This window comes from Anguilla anguilla, chromosome 1, assembly GCF_013347855.1.
Source record: "Anguilla anguilla isolate fAngAng1 chromosome 1, fAngAng1.pri, whole genome shotgun sequence".
Lineage (NCBI taxonomy): Eukaryota > Metazoa > Chordata > Actinopteri > Anguilliformes > Anguillidae > Anguilla > Anguilla anguilla.
The window spans coordinates 84778634-84806133 of NC_049201.1; the positions used below are offsets into that span (position 1 = coordinate 84778634).

The following is a 27500-nucleotide window of genomic DNA, read 5'->3' on the forward strand; positions in this document are numbered from 1 at the left end:
GATGGAGAGGCTGCAGTGTATGTTATGCAGTGTTGCATTAGGATGGAGAGGCTGCAGTGTATGCATGCAGTGTGCATTAGGATGGAGAGGCAGCAGTGTATGTTATGCAGTGTTGCAGTAGGATGGAGAGGCTGCAGTGTATGTTATGCAGTGTTGCATTAGGATGGAGAGGCTGCAGTGTATGCATGCAGTGTGCATTAGGATGGAGAGGCTGCAGTGTATGTTATGCAGTGTTGCAGTAGGATGGAGAGGCAGCAGTGTATGTTATGCAGTGTTGCAGTAGGATGGAGAGGCAGCAGTGTATGTTATGCAGTGTTGCAGTAGGATGGAGAGGCAGCAGTGTATGTTATGCAGTGTTGCAGTAGGATGGAGAGGCTGCAGTGTATGCATGCAGTGTGCATTAGGATGGAGAGGCAGCAGGGAGCATACCTTCATCTCTGTCCTCCGCCTGCTGTTGTAACACCCCAACCCCCACCCCTCTGTCCCAGACCCACACCCCACACCCCGCACCGCCTGTCATCTTCTGACCAAGCTCAGCGAAATGCCAGCTGCTAATTCATCTCTCGCTCCCCCCACCCCCCCGCCCCCACCCACCCCCCTGCTCCCACCTCCACCTCTTAACCCCCCCCCCCCCCCCCCCGCCCCTCTGCTGTCACAGCACTGATATTGCACACATATCATACAGGCAGGTGCCCCATTTGGGCTGAAGAGGCACAATCTCAATTAGGTTTATATATATATATGTATACCGACGTGGCGCTATGACTGGGGGAACAGAACCCAGACCGCCGTGGCGCTCTGGCTGGAGGAACAGAACCCATACCGCCATGGCGCTCTGGCTGGAGGATCAGAACCCAGACCGCCATGGCGCTGTGACTGGCGGCGGTGGAACAGAACCCATACCGCCGTGGTGCTCTGACTGGAGGAACAGAACCCATACCGCCGTGGTGCTCTGACTGGAGGAACAGAACCCAGACCGCCGTGGCGCTCTGGCTGGCCGGGAGGAGCGCTTAATCGCGGGCGGATATGAGCCTCGGCGTTTTGCGGCGACTTCGTCGGACGGCGGCCAGACGCCCAGGGAGCGGCGCGACGCCGGATATTAAAAATTCAACCGCACCCCCCCTCCCCCACCTCCCCCCCCCCGGGACCCGGCAGGCAGAAGAGCCGAGAGAAAGGCCGCGCGCTAAGAAGATTAGCGGAAAAATACCAGTGAGAACGAGAAGGGGGAGGGAGGGGGAGGGGGAAGCGGGGGGCGGAGGGGGAGGGGGAAGCGGTACAGCTGAAAACATGACATGATGAGCCGCACAAAATCTTGATCTCCAGAGACTCCCCAGGAGCGACTTCAGTCGGCCCAGAATGCACAAAAAAACGAAGTGAACGAGAGAATAAAGGAGAGGAAAGGAATTGGAACCGCTGCTGGTATCAAAGAACAAAAAAAACCCCAGCGTGCTGTGTGAATGTTTAAAATGTACATTATGTACATTTACAGTTTAAACATCTCAAAATGAGGTGGTACTGCCTGCAGTAATAGAGACCTTTTTTTCAGAATAGATGCAGTGATGTTAAAGTTAATCTGAAATTACTCAGTGATTTTTTTTTTTCCTGAGTCCATTATCCAATGGGGGTAGAACACATTTGAGACTGTCCCATGACACGGAGCACGCGTTTCTGAAGGCAACAACAACAAAAAAAAAAAAAACGGGAAAGACGGAAAAGGCTGGACCTTATCCCCGTGAGTCCGATTTCACGCGTCCCCTCTGGTCTCTAATAACCGGGGAAGAAAGGCCCCAGGATGCGAGGCGGGAGTAGCGCTGTCCCACCGGCTGCAGCCCGTTTGGGAGGACCGGCCTCCGTGCGAGGTGATGACGCTGGAAGGGTTTCGGATTCGCCACGGCCCAAATTGAGAAGAGGCGGAACCGCTGGGGTTGCCCGGTACACTGTGGGCCGAATCGTCAGGGTTTTGTCGTTGCTGCGTCTGTGTCTCTGTCTCTATCTCAGTAATGGGAAAAGAACAGGCAGGCCTTGTCTTTTGGTGCTGCGGTTGTGCTGTACAGTGTGTACGGTCTCTCGTTAGCCCTGATAGGCTCGTTTCTGGAGCTGGTTTATACAGCCAGGATGTCCATGGCCATCCTTCCTTAGCATTGATACCCTCTCCCAGGATTTGGGCCCCCCCCCCCTCCTTCCTGGATCAGACCTGTGACCCCTCAGGGAGTTCTGGGCAATACTCGGTGTGTCCTATCTAGCGCAACGCTCAGCCGTCGGCGGTGTTCCAAGCGGCTCGTTGGACTGCAGGCCAACGCTGGCTCGGTTTGTCGCCGGTGCGCAGATCCAGGGTGGTTCTGTATGCAGGAGCAGGCCTCTGGTTTCCGTGGCTAACGGCTAACGGGCTAACGGCCTCTCCGCGCGTGCAGTGCAGCTTTATGTCGTGCACAGGGGGGAAGTAGCCAGCGACCGGAGGCCGGGCTTGGCGGACGCGATGAAGACGATGCAAGGCGACACGATGAAGAAGACGGCGCGAGGCGGCGCGATGAAGAAGACAGCTGCTGTCCATCGTCTGTTGAGGTTCCGCCGCGGGTCATCGGTGATGATGTCAGACCTGCAGGTGCCGACGCGTCGTGGTGCGCGTGGGGGTAGCGGTGATCACACGCAAAGGGCAGCCGCGTAAGAAGAGCGTGCCCTTCGGTTCCAGAGTCGGAGTGAGAAAGCGGTCGGACCGGCTGTTTCCTCGCGTTCGAGCGCGGCGTCGACGTCAAGGAAGCCCTCTCCGCACGCGTCGGAGGCACATGACTCACAAAAACACCTTCTGTCAGGACGTGGGAGTCGAAGAGGGGGGGGAGACGCTCTCGGCGAAGGGCTGGAGATTCCCCCCCCCGCCCCAAACCCAACCCCACCCCTCCCTCTGCCTCGCATGTTCCCGTTCCCGAGCGCTGCCTGGAGAGACACGACTTGTACACGAGCGCGATGCCTCTCAGTCCGACGTACGCGCGGCAGATTCATCACGGTTGAAAGGGAGTCATCGTCTTGTCAAATGGGTCTGACTCAAGCGACGCCTCCCCGCTCTGTGCTGCTCAGTCCTCCATCAGGAAACGGCACTGAAACAATAACAACAACGTGGGCTTAGACTGGTGCAAAGGCCCGGAATGTTCATTAACTATGTGGTAGCAATGAAGCATTAAAAAAAAAGGCTAAGCATTGAGGTCTTTCAAGTGACTGTCGAGAGCTCGGAGGCTCAGAGGTGAATTGGACAGACTGCAGCCTGTGAAAGACGGACGGACGGACGGACTTGCTCGTGTTTACACAGGAGGGGGGGCGCTGGAAGTTTCTCACATGCTCAACTGTAACAGCCAGCAGCGCCGACAGCGCATGCAATCCCAGGATGCTTTGCAGCGTGAGTGTGGATGGTTGAGTCAGGCCTGAGCGTCCATCTGCCAGAAGGTGGGAGTTGTGGAGAAGAAGTGGGCGACGTTCGCATCCCCAGGCCCCTCTGAGGCTCACGGCAGGTGGGCGAAACCTGGCCGTCTCATCCGCGGTTCCCTGGCCACAGGGGAACGAGCTCTGTTTCTTTAAAAAAAAATAAAAACAAAATGTCCGTTTCACTGGTCACGACTTTTCCCTCAAATGTTTCTTGAAGACGGTGCTGTCTGTAGTGACATAGATCGGCTGCATGAGGGTGAAACGATGCGTTGCGTTAAGGATATGGAACTTAGCTGAAGAGTATTACTTTTTTAGCATTGTTCTTGTGGTGGTTCAGCAAGTGGCAATGCGCCTAAACGATTTTAGGTGAACATGTTCCTTTCTCTGGTCCTGCACATGAAACAATGGACTTCTCAGGAAATGTGTCACTACAGTGTCGCGAGTGTGTTTACCCACCAAACATTTTGACGTCGGTTAGACGTCTAATCAACGTCAGTCACCAAGGCCGAAACGAGGTCGATTAGTGGGCGGAAACGAAAGTTTGTTTTGATGTCGGTAGTTTGATGAGTACAGAACACTGATCTATTACAGGCCGATACGTCTGTCTTGTCATGACTCGACGTCCGTCAGCTACGTTGGCTCGACGCAGGTCTAAAAAATTTTTTATCTGGGGCTACCTATAGGCAATTTGAAACCAGCTGAAGCAAACATTAAATCACTGAAGCAAACATCAAGTTGCTTTTCCTCTCCTTGTTCTATTTGTACACACACCAGGTCTTGGCTCGGGGGGGAGGGAGAAGTGGGGGCATTCAGCATGATCATCTGCCATCTGGTCCCCATTTTCACAGCTGGGGTTTGCAGGGGCAATTTAGGTAAAGTGCATCAATTTGCATTAGGGCCACAGTATCTTTCCACCTGGGACTCGAACCCAGAACACCTCAGACCTGGATCATAAGTCTGTAGTAGGACTAGTTTGAATCCCCCTGCGCCTGAGGGTCATGTATGGGCACAGTGTGATCGAAACATTAGCTGGTGCCGGATTAAACTTCCTGTCCTGCCGGAGTCATTAAAAACCCAACGCAGACACATTATTAGGGTCCGGGATGTGAGCACCAATCATAATGCCCCTTTGGAAATGGATTTGTAATTAGCCCGGAGGAAGAGGGAGGAGGGTGGTCGGGTGGGGGGTGGGGGGTGAGATTAGATGAGCACCATTAGGGTTCGGTGCATCTGTGCACCCCGGGACACCGCCCACCCCTCTTAATCCCCCCCGCCCATGCAGATGAACGCTAACGATGGCTGAGCGGATGAATAAGTGATGAGGGTGATTAGGGTGATGAATGCGCAGGAGCCCTCCCCAAGTCCCCGCCCGCCCCAGCCGCTGAAAAACTGCAGCATTAGCCGGTCTTCTGGGAGGACCAGCCCCAGTGTGTGTGTGGGGGTGGGGGGGGGGGGCGGAGGAAGGTGGGGGCTGGGCTGTGGCCAGTGGCTCTAGGGGTGGGGGTGGGGGTGGGGGGGGTGCGGGGGTTGGGTGGATGGGGGTGAAGGGAGGCGGAAGTTGCCTGTGACCGCTCGCTTGAAACCCAGTTTTGCATTATTATTTTTTTCTTCCCAGTGGTTAGGAGGTTAGGATCGGGCGAAGTGCTGTCTGGACGCTTTGGGGCAGGTTGCGCCTGGCGGGGGGTGTGGGGGGGAAGAGTGGGGGGAGAGTTTTTTCGGTGTGGCGGGGGCGGATCCAGGCTGCCCCCCCGCTGCCCGGCCATCTGCGCTGCGGTAGAACCGCGGGGACAGGCGCGGAGGGGCCGAGCTAGCAGCCTGTTTCCCGCCCGCAGGCCTGGTTATACATACGCAGGTGAAATAGCCCAGATCCCTCCTGCCAGACACACTTAACCCCTTCACTGCCCGCAGGCCCGTCCACAGGGCTGGGGAGGAGCAATGATTTATTTTTCTTACACCTACTTCTCCCACAGTCCCTCTTTCACTCCCTCTGTCCCTTTCCCTCCCAGGAATTGCTTCTCACTAGTAAATAACATATGCACCTAATAAGAATAAAAAATATAATAATAATAACAATAATAATAATAATAATAATAATAATACCCGAACAGGATAGAGTACAGATAGACAGATGCATACAGCACACACCCACACGCACACACACACACACACACACAAAATATAAAAATGATCTGGGCTCACTGTAAATAGCATGGTCTGGAGTTTACTAAACATGTCTACCGAGACATATTACCACCTCCCCTCTCTCTGCTGCAGCCGGACAGCAAGGCTTATTCGGCAGAGAGAGAGAGTGAGAACAGAGAGGGAGAATAAACAGCGTTCAATTTCTCCCTGCCCATTTCCTGAGTTTTTCATTCATTCATTCATTTATTTATTTATTTATTTCTCACAGTGTAGACCACCATTTGCCTCCGCCCGCAGGTATTGGCAAGGCCGGGTCATAAAAGTGACGAATGGCGGCGGGGGCTCCGCCCCTTTTGGCACTGCCTCGTGCTTTGCAGGGTCTGGAGGTTGCATCATTACATGGGATGAAGTCATCCTGCAACAAAAGGGAACAGGTGTTGCATATTTCATTTGCCCGCGCCCAGATCATGCCGGAGGAATATGTAAATGAGCGCTGGCCGGCCCTCCCGAGCTCGGGGGGGGCCGGGCCTCGGGGGGGCCGGGCCTCACCGCCAGCGACACTCACGGTAGAGAAACCTCAGGGAAAGGGGGGGATGATCGTTTCGCAATAAGACATTTTCTCCCCCTCCATTTTGTGTCCTCTGTACGGCTGCATCCCCCCCCCCCCCGAGCGTTCGCCGGACAGCCCGAGCGGTCGCGCGTGTCCTCCGTTGTGCGGACGGTGAGCCCGAACCCGAAACAGAAAGGGAGGAGCGCTCGCGACCGTTACCCCCGCCCGGTCCTCCCAGCCGCGGGCGCGGCGAGAGGCAGGCCCGCCTCTTTGTGCTTCTCCGTCTTTGTTGGGGCCCCCGGCGTGCCCCGCTGTGCCTGTTATCAGCGGGGCAGAGGGAGGCGGTGGAGGATTTTGGGGGGGGGGGGGGGAGGCTGAGCCTCAGTCAGCGTCGAAGGAACAGTCCAATCAGTGTCAGCCGCTGGGCCTCAGCTGCCAGCAATTAATGATGTGATTGGCTTTGAAGCCGGCGCCGCAGCTGTCACGGCTCTTCCTGGACGGTAGCTTCACTGTGCCGAAGCCTCTTAGGGACGGGGTTTCCTTTGGGGGGGGGGGGCACAGTGGGGGCGGGGCGGGGGTGGGGGGGGGGGTCGCTGCACACCTTTGTTCCCGCCGCGTTCGGTTCACTCAGCGATGGGCGCTTTGGCGGTCGGCTTGGCGGGCCAATTAAAGCACCCTTAAGCGAGAACGGAACGACCGTGCTAAAAGGCTCCCGCTGTGACTGTTGACAGATTTTGAAGCAGGTTTTATTTTTTTTTTTCATTGTTTTTGAACAGTTATACATCACATGGTCTTTTATAAAACACACAGGCTTTTATGGCAGGCGCTAAATGGAGATTGGGAGCCCTTGACACCCTGGCCACCGGGGGTGCACTTGAGGAATCTTAGTGCTCTTCAGTGAAAATGATCTTCTTCTGTCCTCGAAAATGTAACGCAGGAGGAAATGGAGTGACTTTTAATGGGAACAAGAGCTGATTTTGGTTACGGTGCTGGAACTCAACAGAGCATAAAGCATCAATGAACTAAAAAATTATTCAAAAAGCAAGACGTAACAGTATTTGGGAAGAACAATAAAGCATTAGCATGTTCATTGCTTTGAGAAAGGAGTGAGAATTACCGGATCTTTCTTTATCTGCACAGTTTGTGTTTCGCAATCCATTACTTTCTTTGTTACTGTCTGGCGCATGGTTTGTTCTGTATGTCCAACAAAACCTTGAGTTGTCCTAAAATAGTCAAAGAGGACATCTATGACCCCTGCAACATGGGCGGCTCCTGGTTAAAGGGTAGTCATGGGCCTGCCAGAGCAGTGCTCAGATATTCATTTTCACACACACCCCTGCAACAACAGCGATATTTAATGTTTACATTAACCCTGTCCCTGATCCTCACACCGTGAAGAAACTAATAACGAGTGTGGGGCTTCTGGGGAGCTGCACAACAAAATGCTAAAATTCCTATGGCAAAATAAACCACTAGCATTTAGGGTACCCTATACAATCTTGCCTCCAGATTCCAGCCCAGTAGGAGGCAGTATTGCACCTGTGGTTTGGTGTCAGGTCTGAAATAAACACCAGTGAGAAAGAGCAACACCATGGGAAAAGAATGGAGAAATCAAGAACGTTCCCTGTAAGCAGGCACAATGTAAACAGCAAACTTGAATTTCTTGTTATTATCATTTTTAACACAAGGCACTATTGAGATTTTGGGTTCCTCCTGCTCTTGGTCCTGCACCACCCACCCCAAATATATGTCCAAAGACAGGCCTGGAGATGTGCCTTCCTGTAGGTTTTCGCTCCAACCCTAACAAAGTGTGCCTCATTCAACAGCTAGAGATCTACCGTCCTGTAGGTTTTTGCTCCAACCCTAACAAAGTACCCCTCGTTCAACATCTCGTTGAGCTGCTAATTTGTCAGTTTTTTGCCTAATTAGGGTTGAAATGAAAACCTCCAGGATGGGAGATCTCCAGGAACTGGATTGCCCACCTTTGTCCTAAGAAGATTAGGTTGCACACCGTAGCCCAGAAGACCGGCTGGATTACTATCATTACCAGTAGCCATGTTGCAGTGACACAGTTTAACCTCTTTGAGACAGTTGGCCGAAAGGCTGTTCTAGTCAAGGCTACTCCACACGGCAGGTTCTTCATCTCAGTCTCTTTCTGCTGTCACACCTGGTAAGCTTCTATGTCAGTCAAGTGTCCTCATTCTGCTCTTCTCCTTGACCTGTCCTCCGGCTGCTTTCATGTCTCGTGAGGGTAATTCTCTCTGGGCATTGGCTCTTCGGTGGTGCTTGTCTCTACGCCCACGTTCCCCGGCGTGGAAAGGACGGCCATCTCTACAGTACGTTCCATGTGGTTTTTTTTTTCTCCACATTCTTGCCTGAGGGCTGCATAGTTTTGAAGGTGTCTGATTTAAGGTTTCGTTGACCTTGAAACGCTGGTGCTCAGTCAGGCGTTAAGGGCAGGGCCTGGATGTGTACCTAATGTGTCCTTAGACACGGGGTCTGTTTTAATCTCCGGAAGGAGCAGAGCTGTCCGGGTGCTCTGGGAAAGCGCTCCTGAGGTTTTTTCGGGAGAAAAGGTATCGCACAGGTATTACACTGGCTCCCCGTTGCCCCGGTGACCCCTGTAGGTGACCGCCCTGAGAAGTCGCGCTTGGGACACGCTCGGGCTGGCCGGCGCGGGACGAGGCGGGCATCGCGGGCGGCCATCCGTCCTCCGCTCGGACGTTATCGCGGGCAGCCATGGAGACGGCGATGGGCTGCGAGACAAACTGGGTCAGAGACAGCGCGGGGGGGGGGGGAGGCGGGGGGCGGTGATCTGGAGGTTGGCGCTTGTAATTCGCCGTTATCGCGCGGCTGGCTGGGATTGGATCTGATCTCGGCCTGGATCTCGGTCGCGTGCGGCCGCGTCCCGCTCCGCCTCCTCCCGCTCCGCCCTGGAGGTCCGGGCCTCCGGTTCCAAATGGATTCTCCATCGATCCCAGAAGCCTGGTGATACGGTTGCAAGCGCACTGCATTGATTTTCTTCTTCTCTTCTTTTTTATAAACTCGGGTGGGGGGCAGTAGGGGGGTGGGGGTGGGGGGGGGTCTATAAGCAGTGGAGGGTGGAGAGAGCTTGGCAGGTTATCTTCTCAAATATCCGGAAGTCTTTTTTTGTGGCGTTGACCTTCCCGAGTCAAAGTGAAATATTTATTTAAGGTGCTGTCTTGGCCGCTGGACTGGTTTTAACGCGCTCACTGGAACGTCCTAAGTGATCTGTGCATTTTCTCTTTTCCCAGCCTGCCCTGCAGCTCAGGGGAGTCTTGCTTTTATTACGGTCGGCATCAATAACCTGTCCCCCCCCCTCGCCCCCCCCTTGCCTCCCCTCGCCTCCCCTCGCCCCCCCTCGCCTCCCCTCGCCCCCCCTCGCCTCCCCTCGCCCCCCCTCGCCCCCCCTCGCCTCCCCTCGCCCCCCCTCGCCCCCCCTCGCCTCCCCTCGCCTCCCCTAGCTCCCCCTCGCATCCCCTCGCCTCCCCTCGCCCCCCCTCGCCCCCCCTCGCCTCCCCTAGCTCCCTGCTATAATGGCTGAATCCTGACAGACCCAGCGGTGGGTTGGTGCAGCAGATTTGGGCGCGGGGGCAGATTTGGCGCGGGGGCAGATTTGGGGCGGGGGGTTCACGCAGGTGCGACCGCTCTTTCCTCATGAAGGAGACGCTGCGGAGCGCTCCGCTGTGGTTGTGCGCGGTAAGAAGGTCAGTGCCTCGGGCTCGGCGTGAGCTCCAAGCGTGCGGCGTATCGCCCTTCCGGGGACGCTGACCCGTTTGCCGAGGCTGTCGATAGATTTAGGGTGTAACCCGTTATCGCGGTTCCTTAAAGTTCCCGGGCACGCCGAGCGCTGTGACTCCCAGCGGGTCTGTTATTATTTATTATATATTTGCGAGCGCGCTTTACATATTTGTTTTTCTCATAAATTTTAATTAGGACTTCAAACGCCTCTGCGATGGCCGACCGAGGCAGGATTTCTTTTGATCGCGCGTCACTTTTTTATTCTTTTTTTTTTCCCCTCTCTCCCTCCGGGTATCGCAGATCTAATTGGCTGCCGTGGCGTGCGCGTCCTCTCCGTGTCAGTCATTGGAGATTAAAGCCTCCGCCTGAACACGGGATCATCTCATTAGCGCTGACATTCTCTGCTCACGCGGCTGGATTTAAGGGCCGGGTTCTGTTTATAAGTAAGGTGGAAAACTAGGAATTAACCCTTCGTAGAGTTGGTTTTAAAATACAGGTTGGAATATTTTGTTTGTTTGTTTATTTTGTCTTGTTTATATTTAACATGTTTTCCGTTTTAAGTCACTGTTCTATTTAGATACCATTTCCTTCGGTTACCAGTTGTGATTGCTGCACCAGAATTATAATGTTCAGAATATTATAATAGCGTATTTGTGATCTCACACCTTAAAGGGTTAACTTTTTCACTTAATTGTGTAAAACAGCAAGCAGGCACTCCATTAGGACTTGGTTTTGGTTTGAGTACAAACCCACAAAGTAGTGAGGGGAACACTGTGCTGTAGGATATGCAGTCTTCAAGGAAGTCTCACTGTAGTCATTAAAGGGTATGGGGTCCATCAATGTCCCGGGACAAATTCTGGCTTGCTCAGTGTGGTTATGTGGCCTCTCCCCTGTTTAATTGTCTTCCCTTCCCTCTTGGTTGACTTGTGGTGAGTGATCCACTGAAACAAATCTGCTGTGCATCACCCTGGTGGGTGCCAGGCACACACATTTGTGTTGGTTAAGGTGATTCATCCGCTGGCCTGAATTGAATGAGGTGCTCACCCTCTCCAAATATATTATTTAGATCTGGATCAGTGGTAATCAGCCACTGCTGCTCAGTCTAAGCATTTTTATGCATGATGGAGGCGTGGTAGGCAACTTTTGCTGGTAGATGATTAGAAAACTGTGTATTCATCCATTTTCTAACCCACGCTTATTTCTGGTCGGGGGTAGGGGTGGGGGTGGTGTGAGGGGGGGGGGGGGGGGTGTCGGGGAGTGCTGTAGCCTCTCCCAGCATGGAGTGGGCAAGAGGCAGGAACACACAATGGACACCAATACATACACAGTTTTATACAGCGTTTAGAGTCTCCAAGTAGCCTGCTGCATGTCTCTGGGCTGTGGGAGGAGCCCGGAGTGCCCAGAGGAAGCCCACGCGGACGTGGGGAGAACGTGCAGACTCCACACAGAAAGGCCCCAGGCACGGGGGCGTCCCGTGGCATTGCCTGTAGAGCACTGTCCACGCGATCATTACGAGCCGCGACGTCGGCGGTTCGAGTCCCGACCGCGTGACCCTTTGTCGCACGTCTCTCCCTCTCTCTTCCCCTGCTCTTCCTGTCTCTCTACACTGCCCTGTCCAATAACGATGAAAAAGCCCTAAAAAAGAAAGGCCCCAAGCCAAGATTCAGACTGGGCAGCTTCTTGCTGTGAGGTGACAGTGTTATCCATTGCACCACCATGCCGCCCACTGTGTGTATCAGTTCACTTACTTATAATCCTGTGTCTTCACGGCCATTTTCTGCCAAGTTTAAACCAGTGAAATGAGGCCCTGTGTGCCGCACACCTTCAACTTCGGCATCTTTCCGTCGGATTTTTCTGTGACATTTTTTTAAAATCACATATTATATACGTAATAATAAAATATATAATTTACTCTCCACCCACATTCGCTATGAAAAACAGCGATGTCATGTTCTTACTTTCCCTGCCCTGTCTGGAGGCCCTGACAGGCGATGTCTTTGAGGTGAAAGGTTAAAAAAAAAAACGTGTGATTGGAATGTTCGTAACTGAACATTCTAATGCTGATGTCATTGAAAGCAACGAAATTGTAGAACGCTGATGGAAAAAAACATTCCGAAAAAACCTGCTGTTCTAAAGGGTTAAAGACAGTGATGTGGGGTCTCCAGTTAATGATCTTACAGGAGGCGCAGTGATGTCACTAATGACCCCTTATTGAATTCTGGGAGGGCTGCTCCAGAGGCTAGAAGCTCGGGCGAATTGATTGGTAGTCCCCTCCTCATCGCTCACCAGTGACTCCTGCGGTGGGCGGGACAGTGTCGGCTGTGTCGGCTGTGTTGGCCTGGTTGCTCAGCAGCCAGATTTTTGGGTGAGGGGGGCTCGCTGACCCGTCCTCGTTCCCGAGACGGCGTGCGCTGCCCCGCCTCCGTCTGAGCTGCCCGAGGCTGTGTCTGTGATTGGACGGGCTCAGTGCTTCAGCAGTGCGTTCAGGCATGGGCTTTAGAATGCGCGTGCGTACGCGTTGGGTATCTGACAGGCACTTTTTAGGTCACTGTATTTAGTATGGCTAGAAGGAAAAAAAACACCACAAAGCTGGACATAATTAACGTAACAGTCAAATCAGTGCCATTCGAGACATTTGTTTGACAAAATGGTGGCGCAAACAAGCTCTGGTGTGTGCATACTGAGGTCAGGTTGGCATTTCCTGTTTGGTAAAGTAGCCTCCTTCTAATGTAGCTAATGTGTCTTATCGCCTAGCCAGTGCAGAACCAGTGCATCCTCCCCCCCCTCCATCTCTCTCTCCCCTGCTTCCTCTCTCCCGCTCCCTCTCTCCCTCTCTCCCCCTCTTGTGGAGCGTTAATGTACTGAAGTGCCCCATCGGTCAATGGCCTTGTATTAACAGCTGACTCACACGGCCCCGCCGGTGTGTGTTCCAACAGGGCCCCCAGAGTCCTCCCAGTGTAGTGAATAGATCCTGCGATCGATACTAGCATACTAGCAGCTAAAACTAGCTGCTGGGGGATGGGGTGGGGCGGGGGGGCGGGGCGTGGGGGGAGGGGGAGCCGGGGGAGGGGGAGGAGCTGGAGTGGGAGGAACCGGGGGAGGGGGGAGGAGCCGAGGGGGTGGGCTGGGGGGGGGAGAAGTTGCCGGGTGCAGACATTTTTCTTCTGCGTTCTCTCCCTAGCCTTTGAGGAGCCCTAAGCAGGTGCTTGGGTCTGGATACTGGTTTAATTTGACGCTCTGTGCTGGGTTGCCATGGCCAGGTCAGGAAGTGCACACTTAGTCTGTTCATTAGGAGAGCTGCCCCTCCCCTCTCCTCCCCGCCCCTCCCCCCGTCACTGCCTGGTCACTCCCTCCCTCCCCTCCCTCATTGCTCACTCCCTCCCTCCCTCCCTCTGGTTGGATGGTAAACACCAGCGTCTGGCCAGTGTTTTTGGAGTAATCTGTATCGCCGCTCCTCTGGCTGGAGGAGCTCAAACTCAATAACAGCAGCCTGTGTTATCTCTTTCATTCCTCCTCTCCCCCTGTCTCTCCCCAGGCCTTGGCGATGAGTGAGGTGAACGGTCCGGGCCCCCTAGTGGCCGAGCCCCAGATTGCCATGTTCTGCGGCAGGCAGATCCTGCACATGAACCCGGAGAACGGGCAGTGGGAGCCGGACCCCCAGGGCCGCCAGGGCTGCTTCAACGACCCCGGCCAGATCCTGTCCTACTGCCAGGAGGTACTGCTGCTGCTGCTGCTGCTGCTGCTGCTACAGGCTGCTGCTGCTGCTAAAGGCTGCAGCAGCACGTACACATACACACAGGACATATATGTGCAATATACATATATACATACAGCACATACACATGCACACAGGACATACATGTGCAATGTACATACATACATACATACATACATTCATACAGGACATATTTGTGCAATATACATACATACATACGGGACATGTATGTGCAATATACATACTGTGCATACATCATACATACACATACACCCAGGACATATATGTGCAACATACATACATACATACATACATACAGGACATATATGTGCAATATACATACATACATACAGCACATACACATGCATACAGGACATATATGTGCAATATACATACATACATACAGCACGTACACATACACACAGGACATATATGTGCAATATACATATATACATACAGCACGTACACATACACACAGGACATATATGTGCAATATACATACTGTACATACATCATACATACACATACACACAGGACATATATGTGCAATATACATATATACATACATACATACATACAGCACATACACATGCATACAGGACATATATGTGGAATATACATATATACATACAGCACATACACATGCATACAGGACATATATGTGCAATATACATATATACATACAGCACATACACATGCATACAGGACATATTTCTGCAATATACATACATACATACAGCACATACACATGCATACAGGACATATATGTGCAATATACATACATACATACATACATACATACATACAGCACATACACATGCATACAGGACATATATGTGCAATATACATACATACATACATACATACATACAGGACATATTTGTGCAATATACATACTGTACATACATCATACATACACATATATCCAGGACATATATGTGCAATATACATACATACACCATACATATATATGTACATATATACATGCATGCGTACATGCATACAGTCCATATGTGCAATATACATACATGCATTGTACATACTTGCATGCATATACATACATGTATAAATGTTTCCGTGCGTACACACATACACACGTACATGCATGTTCTGAACCCTTATCTTGGAGGGCTGTGGGATCGTCTGTCCTCCAGGCCCAGGGTTCAGATAATGGACTAAAGGGTTACACATCCTGTCAGTGTTGTTTATTCATAACGTGTATCGCCTGAGTAAAGTCAATGCTACACACACATTCTTTTTCTGTGGGGGCGCGCAGCATTCTGTCAGTGCTGACACAGCCTCGAACCAGACAGGTTGACAGGAAGCAGTCCATTGTGTCATTTCAGCAGTTTGAGAACACATTGCTCCAACAGTGGACATACGTGTTGTCAAAATATTCCAGCACAGCAGATTTGCATCGTAGCTTTTCTTTTTCACACTGAAGGGTTTATTTTTCAAAAGGTAACTCCCGCTGGGAACAAATCAGATAAACCGGTGCACTTTTTGACAGCAAGCTTTTCCAAGGTACTTGTTTTGTTTTCTTTCTGTTTTCTGGCAGGGCATTGTCTCGTCCCTTTGTGTATATATATATGGAGGAGAGCAATGGGAACCGACTGGAAATATTTCCGAATATTTCTTTGCAAATCTTTCCCTCTTCCACCCCTTTTCCCTCGTTCCTGCCTGACTTTGATGTCCCCCTAGACGCCCGAATGTCTCCCCAGTTCACCAAATTGTGGCACCTGTCATCTCAAGTATGACACTGTCAACGTCAAAGAATCCTTGTTTAATAGTGCTCCACGCTATGTGAACAATAGCAAGGGGCGTTGTATTCAATAACGGAATCTTGCGACATCTAGAGGCAGTAGGAGGTACTGCGCAATAAAAAATAACAATTAATAAAGGCAGTCACGGACAAGATTCCGGTAATGCGATTACCTATTGCATTTCCATGATAGCATTTCCACACAAGCACTCCTTTTTTACGACCTTTGTAATGCATATATATGCATATTTTTTCAATTAAAATATCTGTGTTCATACAGATTTACAGAAATCAGTATTATTTCAATGATCTGTATTCATTGTATTCATGACTGATGCTTATTTAGGTTTATTGTGTCCGATAGACAGCTCATACAAACCCCAAGGCTATTTGAGTGTAGGCCGGGACCATCAGAGGATGGAGGTAAACTCTGTTTACACAGCAATGGTTCAGCCTCAGTACTGCATGATGCTACAGTGCAGAATGTGTTTTCTAGTGTGTTGCATGCTGCCTTCTACTACGGTCTGTTTTTCTCTCTCTTCTCTTTCTGCCATTCTCTCTCTCTCTCTCTCTCTTTCTCTCTCTGTTCCTCCCCTTCTGGCTCTCTTTTTCTTTCTCTGTCTCCTCTCTTTGTTTCCCACTGTTCTCTCTCTCTCTCTTTCTATTTCTCCCCTTCTGTCTCTCTTTCTCCTCCTCTGTCTCTCTTTTTCTTTCTCTGTCTCCTCTCTTTGTTTCCCACTGCTCTCTCTCTCTCTCTCTCTTTCTTTCTCTCTCGCGGTCTCTTTCCTTCCTTTTCCTACCGTTTCCTCCCTCTTTCCTCTCCTGTCCTAACTGTACCCCCCTCCCCCTCCCCCTCCCCCCCCCCCCATGTCCGTGTGTCTGTGCAGATGTACCCCACCTTGCAGATCTCCCGCGTGGAGGAGTCCTCCAGCCCCGTCACCATCCCAGCCTGGTGCAAGAAGGGCTGGCACCACTGCCAGATCCGGCCCTTCATCGTCCTGCCGTACCGCTGCCTGGGTGAGACGCACGCACACCTATATAGCGCTTTATATAGCGCCTTTCATTTCATGAGATCAAAGGGATTTACAGTTGGGCACGGGGGAGGGGGGTTACACAATCTCAACTGCAGCCCATGTGTAAGAACTCCTCTTGGGTGGTACCTGCCAGCCGTTTTGCGCCGAGGTGCTCAAGCACAAGCAAGCTTGGGACTGGGGGGCCGGTTCGGCCTGTCCCGGGCGACGACGCTGGGGCCGGACTGAGACTCGGTTTGGGGATCTGCAGCTCCCTCGTGTGTTTAGCTGCGGTGCGAGGCAGCCCCAGGCGCTCCGCCCGGATGCAGGGAGGAGAGAGCGGGCATAAAGCACCGGGCCGTTTGCCTCATTCCTGCTGCAGCTACTGTGCATTGGCAGCGGCCAGTGGTGCAGTTGCTGCCGGTTGATTGGTGGATGCTTTCTGGCCGCGTGAAATGTATTGCTACCGATATATTCCGTGATTGGTGGAGGTCCTCTGTATTTCCGGTAAGCACGCAGTAAAAATGTCCGGTGTTAATTGATTCCGGTGTCCGTATGTACTCGGGGAAGCATTGATTTAGCAGTGCATATTTTATTGTGCATGGGTTACATCACACCTGTCATGTGCTTGTTTTATTACCCCTGGCCCAGATGCCGAACCCACAGAAAAGGTCCCGTTTAGGTCCTGTCAGTTTTAATAAATGTAACAGGCGGAAACCTAGATCTATGCGGCCTTCTGATTGGAGAGAATGTGGAGAGAATTAAGGAATATTATTGGCTCCAAGCCCACTGCCCACTTAACAAGCAAAAGCATTGAAATGTAGTCTGACATAGGTTCAGAAATGCAATTAAAATACTTTATGTATATACATATATATATATATATATATATCAACAATAATTGAATGTAGACCATGAATACTGCAGTGCAGTCTAACTAGTCTGTGTAGTTTAACTGGTGTGTGTTTGTCAGTGGAGAGTGAGCTATTTGAGCTATTTGATGGTTCCTGTTGTATGGATTTCAAGAGGCATCTTGACCCCTCCGATGGCCCGCGGGCTGGGAGTCACTGACCCGTGCGAAGCTGTCTTGGCAGCTCTCGCCTGTCTTGTCTCTGTGCTCCGGGGAGCGCTGGATGTCAGCCTCGCATGGAGATCTTGCGTCACTCTGGAGCTCAGCCTTAGAGCGCTGTGGGGCTCTCTGTCTCCCTCTGTCTGCTCCTGGTGTTACTGCAGCTCGCTGGCTACGGGCGCAGACATGAAGTGGCACTTCCCCCCTCTCCACCTCTCTTACCAGCTCTCCCTTTCAGTATAATTGGATGATAAAATGGTAATCTCTGTTTAAACTCTCTCTCTCTCTCTCTCTCCTTCTCCCTCCCTCTTATCTTCCTCCCTTCTCTCACTCTCTCGACTCTCTTCTTCTCTCTTCCCATCTCTATCTCTTCTGTGCTTCCCTCTCTTCCTATACACCCCTCTTTCTTTCCCCTCTTTTTCTCTCACTCCCACTCTCTTTCCTCCTCCTCCCCCTCTCCCTCTCTCTTTCTCCCACCCTTTTTTTTCTCTCTCTCCTCCTCCCTCCCCCCTCCCCCTCTCTCTCTCCATCCCCCACGACCCTCCCTCTCTCTGTCTCCCTCCCCCTCTCTCTCTTCCTCCTCCTCCCTCTCTTTCTCCTCCCCCTCCCTCCCTTTCTTTCTCTCTCCTCCTCCCTCCCCACTCCCCCTCTCTCTCTCAATCCCCCTCCCCACTCCCCCCTCTCTCTCTCTCTCTTTATCCCCCCTCCCTCTCTCTCTCTCTCTCCCTCTCTCCCTCCCCCCTCTCCCTCTCTCTCCCTCCCTCTCTCCCTCCCCCCTCTCTCTCTCTCTCTCCCCCCTCTCTCTCCCCCTCTCCCCCCCTCCCCCCCCCTCAGTTGGAGAGTATGTGAGCGAGGCCCTGCTGGTAACAGATCGTTGCCGGTTCCTGCACCAGGAGCAGATGGACGCCTGCGAGAGTCACGTCTACTGGCACAACATCGCCAAAGAGGTGAGGTGTGCCTCAGAGCGTGCTGATTGGCCGACGGTCAAGCGGTGTGCCGCTCCATTGGTCGTATTCCAGCTCCCGAGGCCCCTGGGAACTGGAGTTCCTGCTTGTTCTGTTCTTTTCTGTTCTGTTTCGTCCCTCCTCCTCTCTCTCTCTCTCCTTGGTTGATGTTCCTCCCCTCCCTGGTGTTGGCTCTGGCTCTCCTCCCGCACGCCTCCCACCCCCTCTGTCACTGTCCATTCTGAGGTGCTGCGGTGGGAGTGATGTAGCACTGCCTAATCAAAGGAGCAATTACCGCACAAAAGACTGAACTAATAACGCTAATTCAGATCTGCATGATGTGCAGCATGACAATGAGAACTTCTCTCTCTTTCCTCTTCCCTGTTTCTCTCTGTCCTTATCTAACCTGTCACTCTGGACTTTTTCCCTCACCCTATTTCCCCCTCTCGCTCCGTCTCTCCTTCCCTCCCTCCCTCCTTCCCTCTCTCTCTGGGACCAAGGTATTCAGTTAAACAAGCACAAGGAGAAGGTGTTGTTTTTTGTGTACTTTTTAAAAAGTGAAAGCTAACAAGGAGGAGCAAAACCTCAAAACAGGGGGTCTACAGATTTAGGGAGAATGAAGGGGGTTATCTCAGTGCGTCTGAGGTTTGAGTATTACATTACAGGCATTTAGCAGACGCTCTTATCCAGAGTGACTTACACAACTTTTTACATAGCATTTTACATTGTATCCATTTATACAGCTGGATACATACTGAAGCAATGCAGGTTAAGTACCTTGCTCAGGGGTACAACGGCAGTGTCCTTACCCGGGAATCGAACCTGCAACCTTTCGGTTACAAGCCCAGTTCCTTACCCACTGTGCTACACTCCGTCCTAGTAGGCATACTACAAACTGAATAACACTGTTGATATGTTTGATTAAAAGTTGGTGTATTGGGGGTGCAGCTTGTGTGGCTGATGCTGATGGTTGTGAGATTACAGTGCCGTAATTGGGGGGGGGGGGGGCGGGGCGGCGGCGGGCGGGCGGAAGTGGGGGTGAGCGATGGGATTTGTGTGAGTGACTTGTTTGTTTTTGGTTTGATACTGTTTATCAACGGGATTTTTTGTGGTTGGTTTTTTAATTTTATTTTGTATTTTTACACTAGTGTAGTTAATTGACTGATTGTTTAATAAACAATGAATGTTTAATATCAGTCAATTAATACCGAGTTTAATAAAGGGGCATCACTGTCAAGTACCTCTCTCTCTCTCTCCCTCTCTCCCAGGCCTGTACAGCTGACAGCCTGGAGCTGCATAGCTACGGGATGCTGTTGCCATGCGGAGACAAGTTTCGGGGCGTGGAGTACGTGTGCTGCCCAGGCAGGGGGGGCTCCGGCGCCAGGGGAGACGCTGACGCCGGGGACGGACCCCAGGGGGGCGCCCAAACCCTCGCCCCGCTGACCGACGCCAAAGCCAGCACCGGGTGAGTCGTCCTGTCGGTTACCGTGGCAGCGGCACCCCGATGTCTTACCACCGCAGCCCACGCTGAACACAAGAGCGCCGCTTCAAAACACCGTGGCTCACCCCCCCCCACACCCCCCCCCCCCCCCCCCCCTCCGTTTCCCTCCATAAAGCAACCGAACAAGTGCTCCCGGCTCCGCTCCCGTGGGGGGGGGGCCAGGGTGCATGCTGGGATCTGTTTCAGCCCATTACCCCTTGCATAACTTGGCAAGGAACCCCCCCAAAACGGATTGGCCCCATGTGCGCCCCAGCAGAAAGCCTGTTTTCAGCATAATAGGGGCAGAGCTCCTTGGGGACTTCCTGTCTGGGCAGGAAGCCGTGCTGGATGCTCTCGAGCCGCTGGGTAAATAACGAGCCGGTACCTGAGCTCTGGTATCAGTCAGCTGGGGCCGCGAGGCTCAGGGTTACCCTGGGATACCGCTACGGTACTCATCACCGTAAAACGCTGTTACACGCCGGTGTTATTGTGCTCTGAATCGCGGCCTTAGCCTTAGTTTACCTGGCCGGTATCGCCGTCTGGGTGCCGTCTGGGTACAGGTGCGCCCCAGGATCCTTCCGGAAACGTGGGAGGGAGAAGCTGGTGACAGATCGTGTTTCTCTCTCTCCCACAAAAAAAAAAAAAAAACAGCACCAAGGTGACGCCCCCTACCCCGAGCCCCTCCCCGGACACCGACGCGGAGGAGGCCGAGATCGCCGAGGAAGAGGAAGAAGTTGAGGAGGAGGAGGAAGATGAGGAGGAAGAGGAGGAGGAAGAAGGAGCCAAAGACGCGGAAGAGTACGAGTACTCCATCGACTCTGGCCCCTACCAGGCCTCTGACTACCTGGACTCCTTCTACTACGAGAAGGGGGCCCAGACCAGCCGCAGCCCCCCCACGCCCGCTCCCCAAACCCGGGGGGACAGCCGTGAGTGCCATGCCCCCCCCCCCCCCCACTGTCTTTCTTTCTCTCCTTTACTTTCTCTATCTTTACTTAGTTAGAGTCTTTACTTTCCCGATGGGGTCATTTGTTCTGTAGCATAGTGGAAACCACCTAACGATAAATATCCCCTTCGACAGCTGATAAGCATTAAAAACATTAAAGAAAAAACATTTAAAACATCAAAAGCACAAAAAGCATAAAATAATTCATTTTTCCTCCTTCCTTCTTCTTCCTTCCCTCTGTTTTCTTTTTTTAAATGAACGAAACATTGTGAAACATAGCTTATGTATTATATAACTTACACGGCTTATAACTTGGTAAGAAACTGCCAATGACAGTTGAGATAAAAAAGCGTTTAGTCCTGTTTGTTTTTGATATTGGGAGTCTGCATCTGCGCTCTGAGGGAGGTAATGCAGATGAATTGATCAGGGGGTGCTTGGGGGTCCCTCAGACCGGACTGGGCCTCCTGTATGGCTTGTGTCTGGTACAGCTGGGAGAGATCAGATACTTGCCTATAGTCCTGCTGGCTAATTTCACAATGCTAGCCAGTCAGGTCTTGCGCCAAACCAGCAGATCACATTAAAAGTCAAAAGGGATACAATAAATGACATAGAAAATGGTCGTCAGTGCGTCTTGTCCGCCTTGAAACTGTTGAGTTTCTGAAGGAAGAACAAGTGCCGATTGGCCTTTCCGCAGACAGCATCCACACTGGCCTCGAGACTTAATTAGCTGTCAAAATTGCAGAGATATTTACTCTGATCAATGATCTCCACTGGCTCGTCATCACCGAGTGTCTGCACTGACGGCAGTGAACTCCTTCGATAGTCAATAACCACGTCCGCGGTTTTCTTGACATTTAATTTTAAGCAGGAGCGGTCACACGAAAAGCACAAACTCACTTCGACTGCAGGACCATGACTCACTTCCTCGTCTTGTAAAAAGACAATAACGGACGGAGTCGTCTGCAGATTTAATGACATGTCTGGAGCCTTAATTACTCTGGCGGTTATTAGCGTACAGAGTGAACAACGGGGGGAGAGGACGCATCTTTGTGGTGAACTGGTAGAGGAGAACAACGTGCTGGATAAGGCACTGTCGTCTCTCACCTTTTGAGTCCTATTAGTTAAAAAATCAATTAACCAGCCCAACAATGTTAAAAATCAAGATTATAAATTGAGACAAAAGCTTCTCTGCCAGAACATGTGGTTGTTGTTTGATTTCGTTAGAGACTCCCTTTTTCTTTCTCTCTTCCGCTCTTTTTCTTTTATTTCTATCCTACTTCACATGTGCTCCTTTCATCTTTCTATCCCATCCCTCTTCCACTCTTGTGCTCTCTCTCTCTCTCACACACACACAATCTCACGCTCTCTCTCTCTCTTTCTCTCTGTCGCAGTGCCTACACCTCGTCCAACAGACGGGGTTGACGTTTATTTCGAGATGCCAGGCGAAGACAGCGAGCATGCCAATTTCCTGCGTGCCAAGATGGACTTGGAGGAACGGCGAATGAAGCGCATTAACGAGGTGAGTGGGCGGGACGGGGTGGGGGCAAGCCAATCAGGTTAAAGCAGAGGATTGGGGCAGGTAAAACGTTCCCTTTCAATTACAGCCAATCAGAGGGACATCTGTGTGGAACTCACAGTGCCTCACAGCTAGACTCTAAGCCCCAAAACATTTGTTTTTCTTTTTTCTCTCCAAGCAAATCAAGCAATAAGCGTATCCGTTTAAGACCAACTGCAGATTAGCATATTAAGGAGCTTAACAAGCATTGCGGCATTAGACTTCAGATTTGTGTTTTCTGTTAAGCCCTGAAAGAAGTAGGCCGTAAAAGGAGCTAGGCTCCTCGTTAGTGGGAGACGGAGGGAAGTGCAGTGCTGTGCGGAACTGTGTCGAAGCTCTCCACGTCCCTCCCTCAGATCATGAAAGAGTGGGCGGAGGCGGACAACCAGTCCAAAAACCTGCCGAAATCGGACCGCCAGGCCCTCAACGAGGTAACGGGGGGGGTCAGGGGAGGAGTCAGGGGAGGCGTTGGGAGTATGCGTCTGTAATTCTGTCTGCTGGGGTCTGTGGTTGTGTGTCTGTTGTTGTAGTCAAGGGTTCTGTAGTCATGTGTCTCGACAGGTTGGCATTCGTGTATCTTCAGTCTGCACTTTACGGGTCTGTAGTCATGTGTCTGTTAGGGGTCTGTAGATGTGCGTCTGTGAGGGTACGTAGTGAAGGGTCTGTATGGGTCTGTATTAATCTGTCAATAGTCTGTAGTAATGGGTCTGTAGGGGTCTGTAGCTATGTGTCTGTAGGGGGTTTGTAGGTTAGGAAATCTGTAGTTCTGTCACTAATCTCTAACTGTTGGTCTGTAGGGGCCTGTATTTTAGGGATGGGTAGCTCTGTGACTTCAGGGAGGGAGTCTGTGTGACCTGCTGCTGCTGCAGTTGTGTACTGATGATCCTGCCCCCCCCCCCCCCCAGCACTTCCAGTCCGTGCTGCAGACCCTGGAGGAGCAGGTGGCCGGGGAGCGGCAGAGGCTTGTGGAGACGCACCTGGCCCGGGTGGTGGCCACACTCAACAACAACCGCAGGCTGGCACTGGAGAGCTACCTGACGGCTGTGCAGAGCGAGCCCCCGCAGGTGAGGGGAGGAGGGGGAGGGGGCGGGGGCGGGGGCGGGGGCTGGAGAGCTACCTGACAGCTGTGCAGAGCGAGCCCCCACAGGTGAGGGGGGGAGGGGCGGGGGGGGGGGGGAGCTGGGGACAGAGCACTGTTACGCCTCCTCCGTGTGATTGGTTCAGCACTGAGCCTGGTCCCGCCTCCTCCGTGTGATTGGTTTAGCACTGAGCCTGGTCTCGCCTCCTCCGTGTGATTGGTTCAGCACTGAGCCCGGTCCCGCCTCCTCCCTGTTCTTGCGCCCCACAGCCGGAGCGCGTGCTGCAGGCTCTGAAGCGCTACATGGCGGCCGAGCAGAAGGATCGCAGGCACACGCTCAGGCACTACCAGCACATCCAGGCCGTGGACCCCCAGAAGGCCCAGCAGATGAAGTTCCAGGTGAGGAAGGCAGGGGGAGACAGAGAGCAGCGGTCGATCCTCCACTCATCTGGCCTCATTGTCGCCAGAGGCAACACACTCAATCCTTCTGCACCTCTATTCAAAAAAACTCAAGATACTAGATGAACTTCAGATGAACATATACCAAATACGCACTTTTATATACAAATACACTCATATTCCAAATTCCTTTCCCAAACCCTTCACTAATTATTTCCAAGTTAACTCGCAATTTCATATGTACAATATTAGAAATTCAACATATCTTCGCTCTCCTTACTATCGCACCACCCATGGTCAATTTTCCTTCAGATACAAAGGCACAATACATTGGAACAATTATCTCAACAGTGCCATAGCATTCTCTTCTCTCAATACTTACAAGAACAGTTTAAAAATCTTCTGACTAACCAAGTCACAAAGTAGGTCACACGTCCATGTGTACGCAGATACAAACTGGCACGCACGAACACAGATTGCGCACACACACACACACACACACACACACACACATATTCACACTCTTCCGGTGAAGTAGGAAGCTAACATACACATTCACACACACATGGATTTGGTACATGCTGTAGCCTACATTGCAAGTTTTTGATGGAGTGCCTGTTGTCAGTGACAATGTGTAGCTACAGGGCAAGCAGCACTCAGAATCAAGACTGTCGATAGGGGCTGTCAAATATTTGATTGCAAACAACTAACAGCAGGCTGCATTGTGGTTACCATTCAGACCTGCTAAAAAATCACAAAGTGCGAAACATTGCGAAAGACAATCCTGGAATCAGTGACACCTGTGATAAATAAATATGGGTCTCAGGGTTACTGTGGTTTCTCCATGGTGCTGATACATGAATTCACAGATTCTGCAATAGTACATTGAGCTCCTAGGAAATAAGGTCATAGCGGCAGAGCACTTGCTGTAGATGAATGCCTGGCAGCAGTAGATAGTCTCCATCTCAAGGGCATAGGGTCTTGCCACTCATTATTTCATATCAGCACACCCCAGTCTATAAATGTACTCGTATTCACACACAAACATCCACGTTACAAGTTTTCAAAATTAATGGAGTCAGATAAACTTGTTTTCTTCCCTGCAAAAAAATCTGAATTCTAAGGAGTGCGTGCGTGTGTGTGTGTGTTTCTGTGTGTGTGTGTGTGTGCATGCATGTGCATTCACAGTTGAGTAAACGTGTATGTCTGTGCTGTGCTTCTTGTCAGTAGGGGGCAGTGTTGCATCTTTGAGGAGATTCAGCCTGTGTTGTAGCACAGAGGTGGCTCACAGCTGCTGTCCTTGCTGTACAGCAGTGGTAGTCAACCCTGTGCTGCTCTGGTGGATGAGAGGCATCAATTGTAAAGCGCTTTGGATAAAAGCGCTATATAAATGCAGTCCATTTAGTTCCTCGAGTACCTGCACAAGGTCCTATGATTAGGCCTTGTGCATTCTGCAAGGTTTTTTTTTTTTTTTAACTCGGTTCTGCTTGCAGAAAGTTCCTGTGGTTAAGATACAGTGGTTTGTCTAAATGACAATGCAGAGGTATCTGGAACTCAGAATTCAACTGAATCTATTTACAACAACACTTTAAAACTAAGAGAAGCCATTTAAGCATGCAGCCAGACCTGGGTCAAATACTTATTTGTTTTGGATTCAAATACTTTTCTGTGTATTTCAGTGGTGCCAATACACCAATCAGGATCAGTAAAGTATAAAAAATTTGAATCCAAAACAAATACTTATTTGACCCAGGTCTGCATACAGCCAATGAGAAATTCAGATACACGTGAGAATCAGCCAATTATATTTAGCAAATCAATGTGTACAAATTAGCAGGGGTGATCCATATATGAGATTATTTCTTTTTTGTTATATGCTTCCTCCAAAACCACAAGTGAACCCATTTTCAAAACAGAAAGTAGGTGCTTGGTATGTACTGCATTGGTAAAATGTTTTTAGAAGTACACTGCAATGAGCATCAGTTATATGATTTTATTATACAAAATAATTTTATGTTTCCCTTCTCTGAAATATAAGGAAAGAATACATTTTTGTATCACTGTAGCAATATGGGCCATCGTTGAAGGAGGAAATTTCATTTCATTTCCATGAATTTTACCCTTGGTAGGGTAAGATGTGGAACACAAATTTACGAAATTTAGAACAAAGCTATTGAGGAGCAGGGTGAACTCAACAGCAAGTTTTATTGTGTGCACTACCCCCCTGCCCAGGCAGTGTGTAGTGTGTAGTGTGTACATTACCCCCCTGCCCAGGCAGTGTGTAGTGTGTAAACTACCCCCTGCCCAGGCAATGTGTAGTGTGTAGTGTGTACACTACCCCCTGCCCAGGCAGTGTGTAGTGTGTAGTGTGTAGTGTGTACACTACACACTGCCTGGGCAGCAGTGTAGTGCAAGGGTTACATTACTGGGCTTGCAACTCGAAAGTTGCAGGTACTGTAGTGTGGTTTACAGAAGCGTGGTCCTTATCAAACCCCCAAAGGGAAAACAGGCTGTTTACTGTGCTGACAGGGAGTTAGCAGGGTGCGATAAAGAGACTGTGCTCAGTTGCAGAACACACTGCTGGATCAGCATTAGGTACACCTTAGGTTCTCCATAATACAGTGTAATCATGTTTGGCATTGTTGGAAAGCGGATGCCATGGGGAGCAAGTTGGTGTCTTTGGGAGGTGTGGGATAGCTCCAGTTAGCCTGGTGAATGGGCTCCAACACCTGAAGGTTTTTAGGAGTGAAGTTGCATCCCCGTCGGTTGCACTTTATCTCTACTTTCTGACCCCTGGACCTTTCCACCTCAGGTGAGATTCATAGTAAATACGGTGCAAAAAGACAGGTCTGCCTTCTCATTGTGGGGAGGGCTGAATTACCCCATGTTATTTCCTACATGCATTTACTTTTTCTTACTTTGTGCTAATGATAAAAAAATTTCCTTGGTACTTTTTTTTTCTTCATATCAGTTTTCTGCATTTTTTGGTTTAGGTGGCATAATTGTATACTGCAACCATTACTGCCCCCCCCAGGGAAATACAGAGGGGGTGCCTACAGTACACACAACATAGTTGTGTGTAATTTAGATAATCTTTTTTAAACTTGTCTCAGCTGTTGCTAGTCAGCAAGCTTAGTTGAGCGTTAGCTGAGAATATCTGTAGTTGACTCGCTGTTGTTAGTTAAAGGCGTTAGTGAAACTGTGTGTGGGGGTTGGTGTTTAACTGCCCCGTATTGTTGAGCTAATTTCGAGTAGCATCACCTGGTGCTTATCTGCCCTAATGAAGCTAATGCAAGCACGTAATTGTCACCCGGTATTTATAGCTCCAGCGGAGGTTGCCATAGGCAGCCTCGTCGTCAGTTTATCATGTTTATAAACCCCATTCCCTTGTGCGCGCTGCCTCGCCCCAAATGGTCTGTTCACCGCAGGCGCAATTTATCTAATCTGATCTACCCACCCTTATCCACACCTCAGAACTTTTTTTTGGTTTGAGCCCCTGCCCCTCAAAATGTCTGTGCATGCCCCTGCTGCCTCCTGGGCTATTGCAGAGAGAGCTCAGCTGTAAACAGCTCATTTGCTGTGAAAAGCCTGTGGAATGACCCCGTGTACCAGACAGTTGCTGCTTGAGTATTTGGAGAGGAACGAGAGATGGCATCTGTTCACAGTTACACTCAGCA

At 51.0% G+C, this 27500-nt stretch overlaps 1 protein-coding gene across 2 annotated transcripts in view; it reads left to right on the forward strand.

Moving 5' to 3' along the window:
• Positions 1-27500, forward strand: part of aplp1 (amyloid beta (A4) precursor-like protein 1) — a 70861-nt gene that overhangs the window by 17874 nt on the left and 25487 nt on the right. For both annotated transcript variants that reach the window (XM_035405482.1, XM_035405473.1), the window contains exons 2-10: positions 13404-13583; positions 16233-16362; positions 18259-18371; positions 19637-19833; positions 20500-20774; positions 22183-22310; positions 22703-22777; positions 23252-23410; positions 23695-23823. In XM_035405482.1, the coding sequence (XP_035261373.1) occupies positions 13404-13583; positions 16233-16362; positions 18259-18371; positions 19637-19833; positions 20500-20774; positions 22183-22310; positions 22703-22777; positions 23252-23410; positions 23695-23823 (1386 nt within the window). The remainder of the gene's footprint in view (positions 1-13403; positions 13584-16232; positions 16363-18258; positions 18372-19636; positions 19834-20499; positions 20775-22182; positions 22311-22702; positions 22778-23251; positions 23411-23694; positions 23824-27500) is intronic.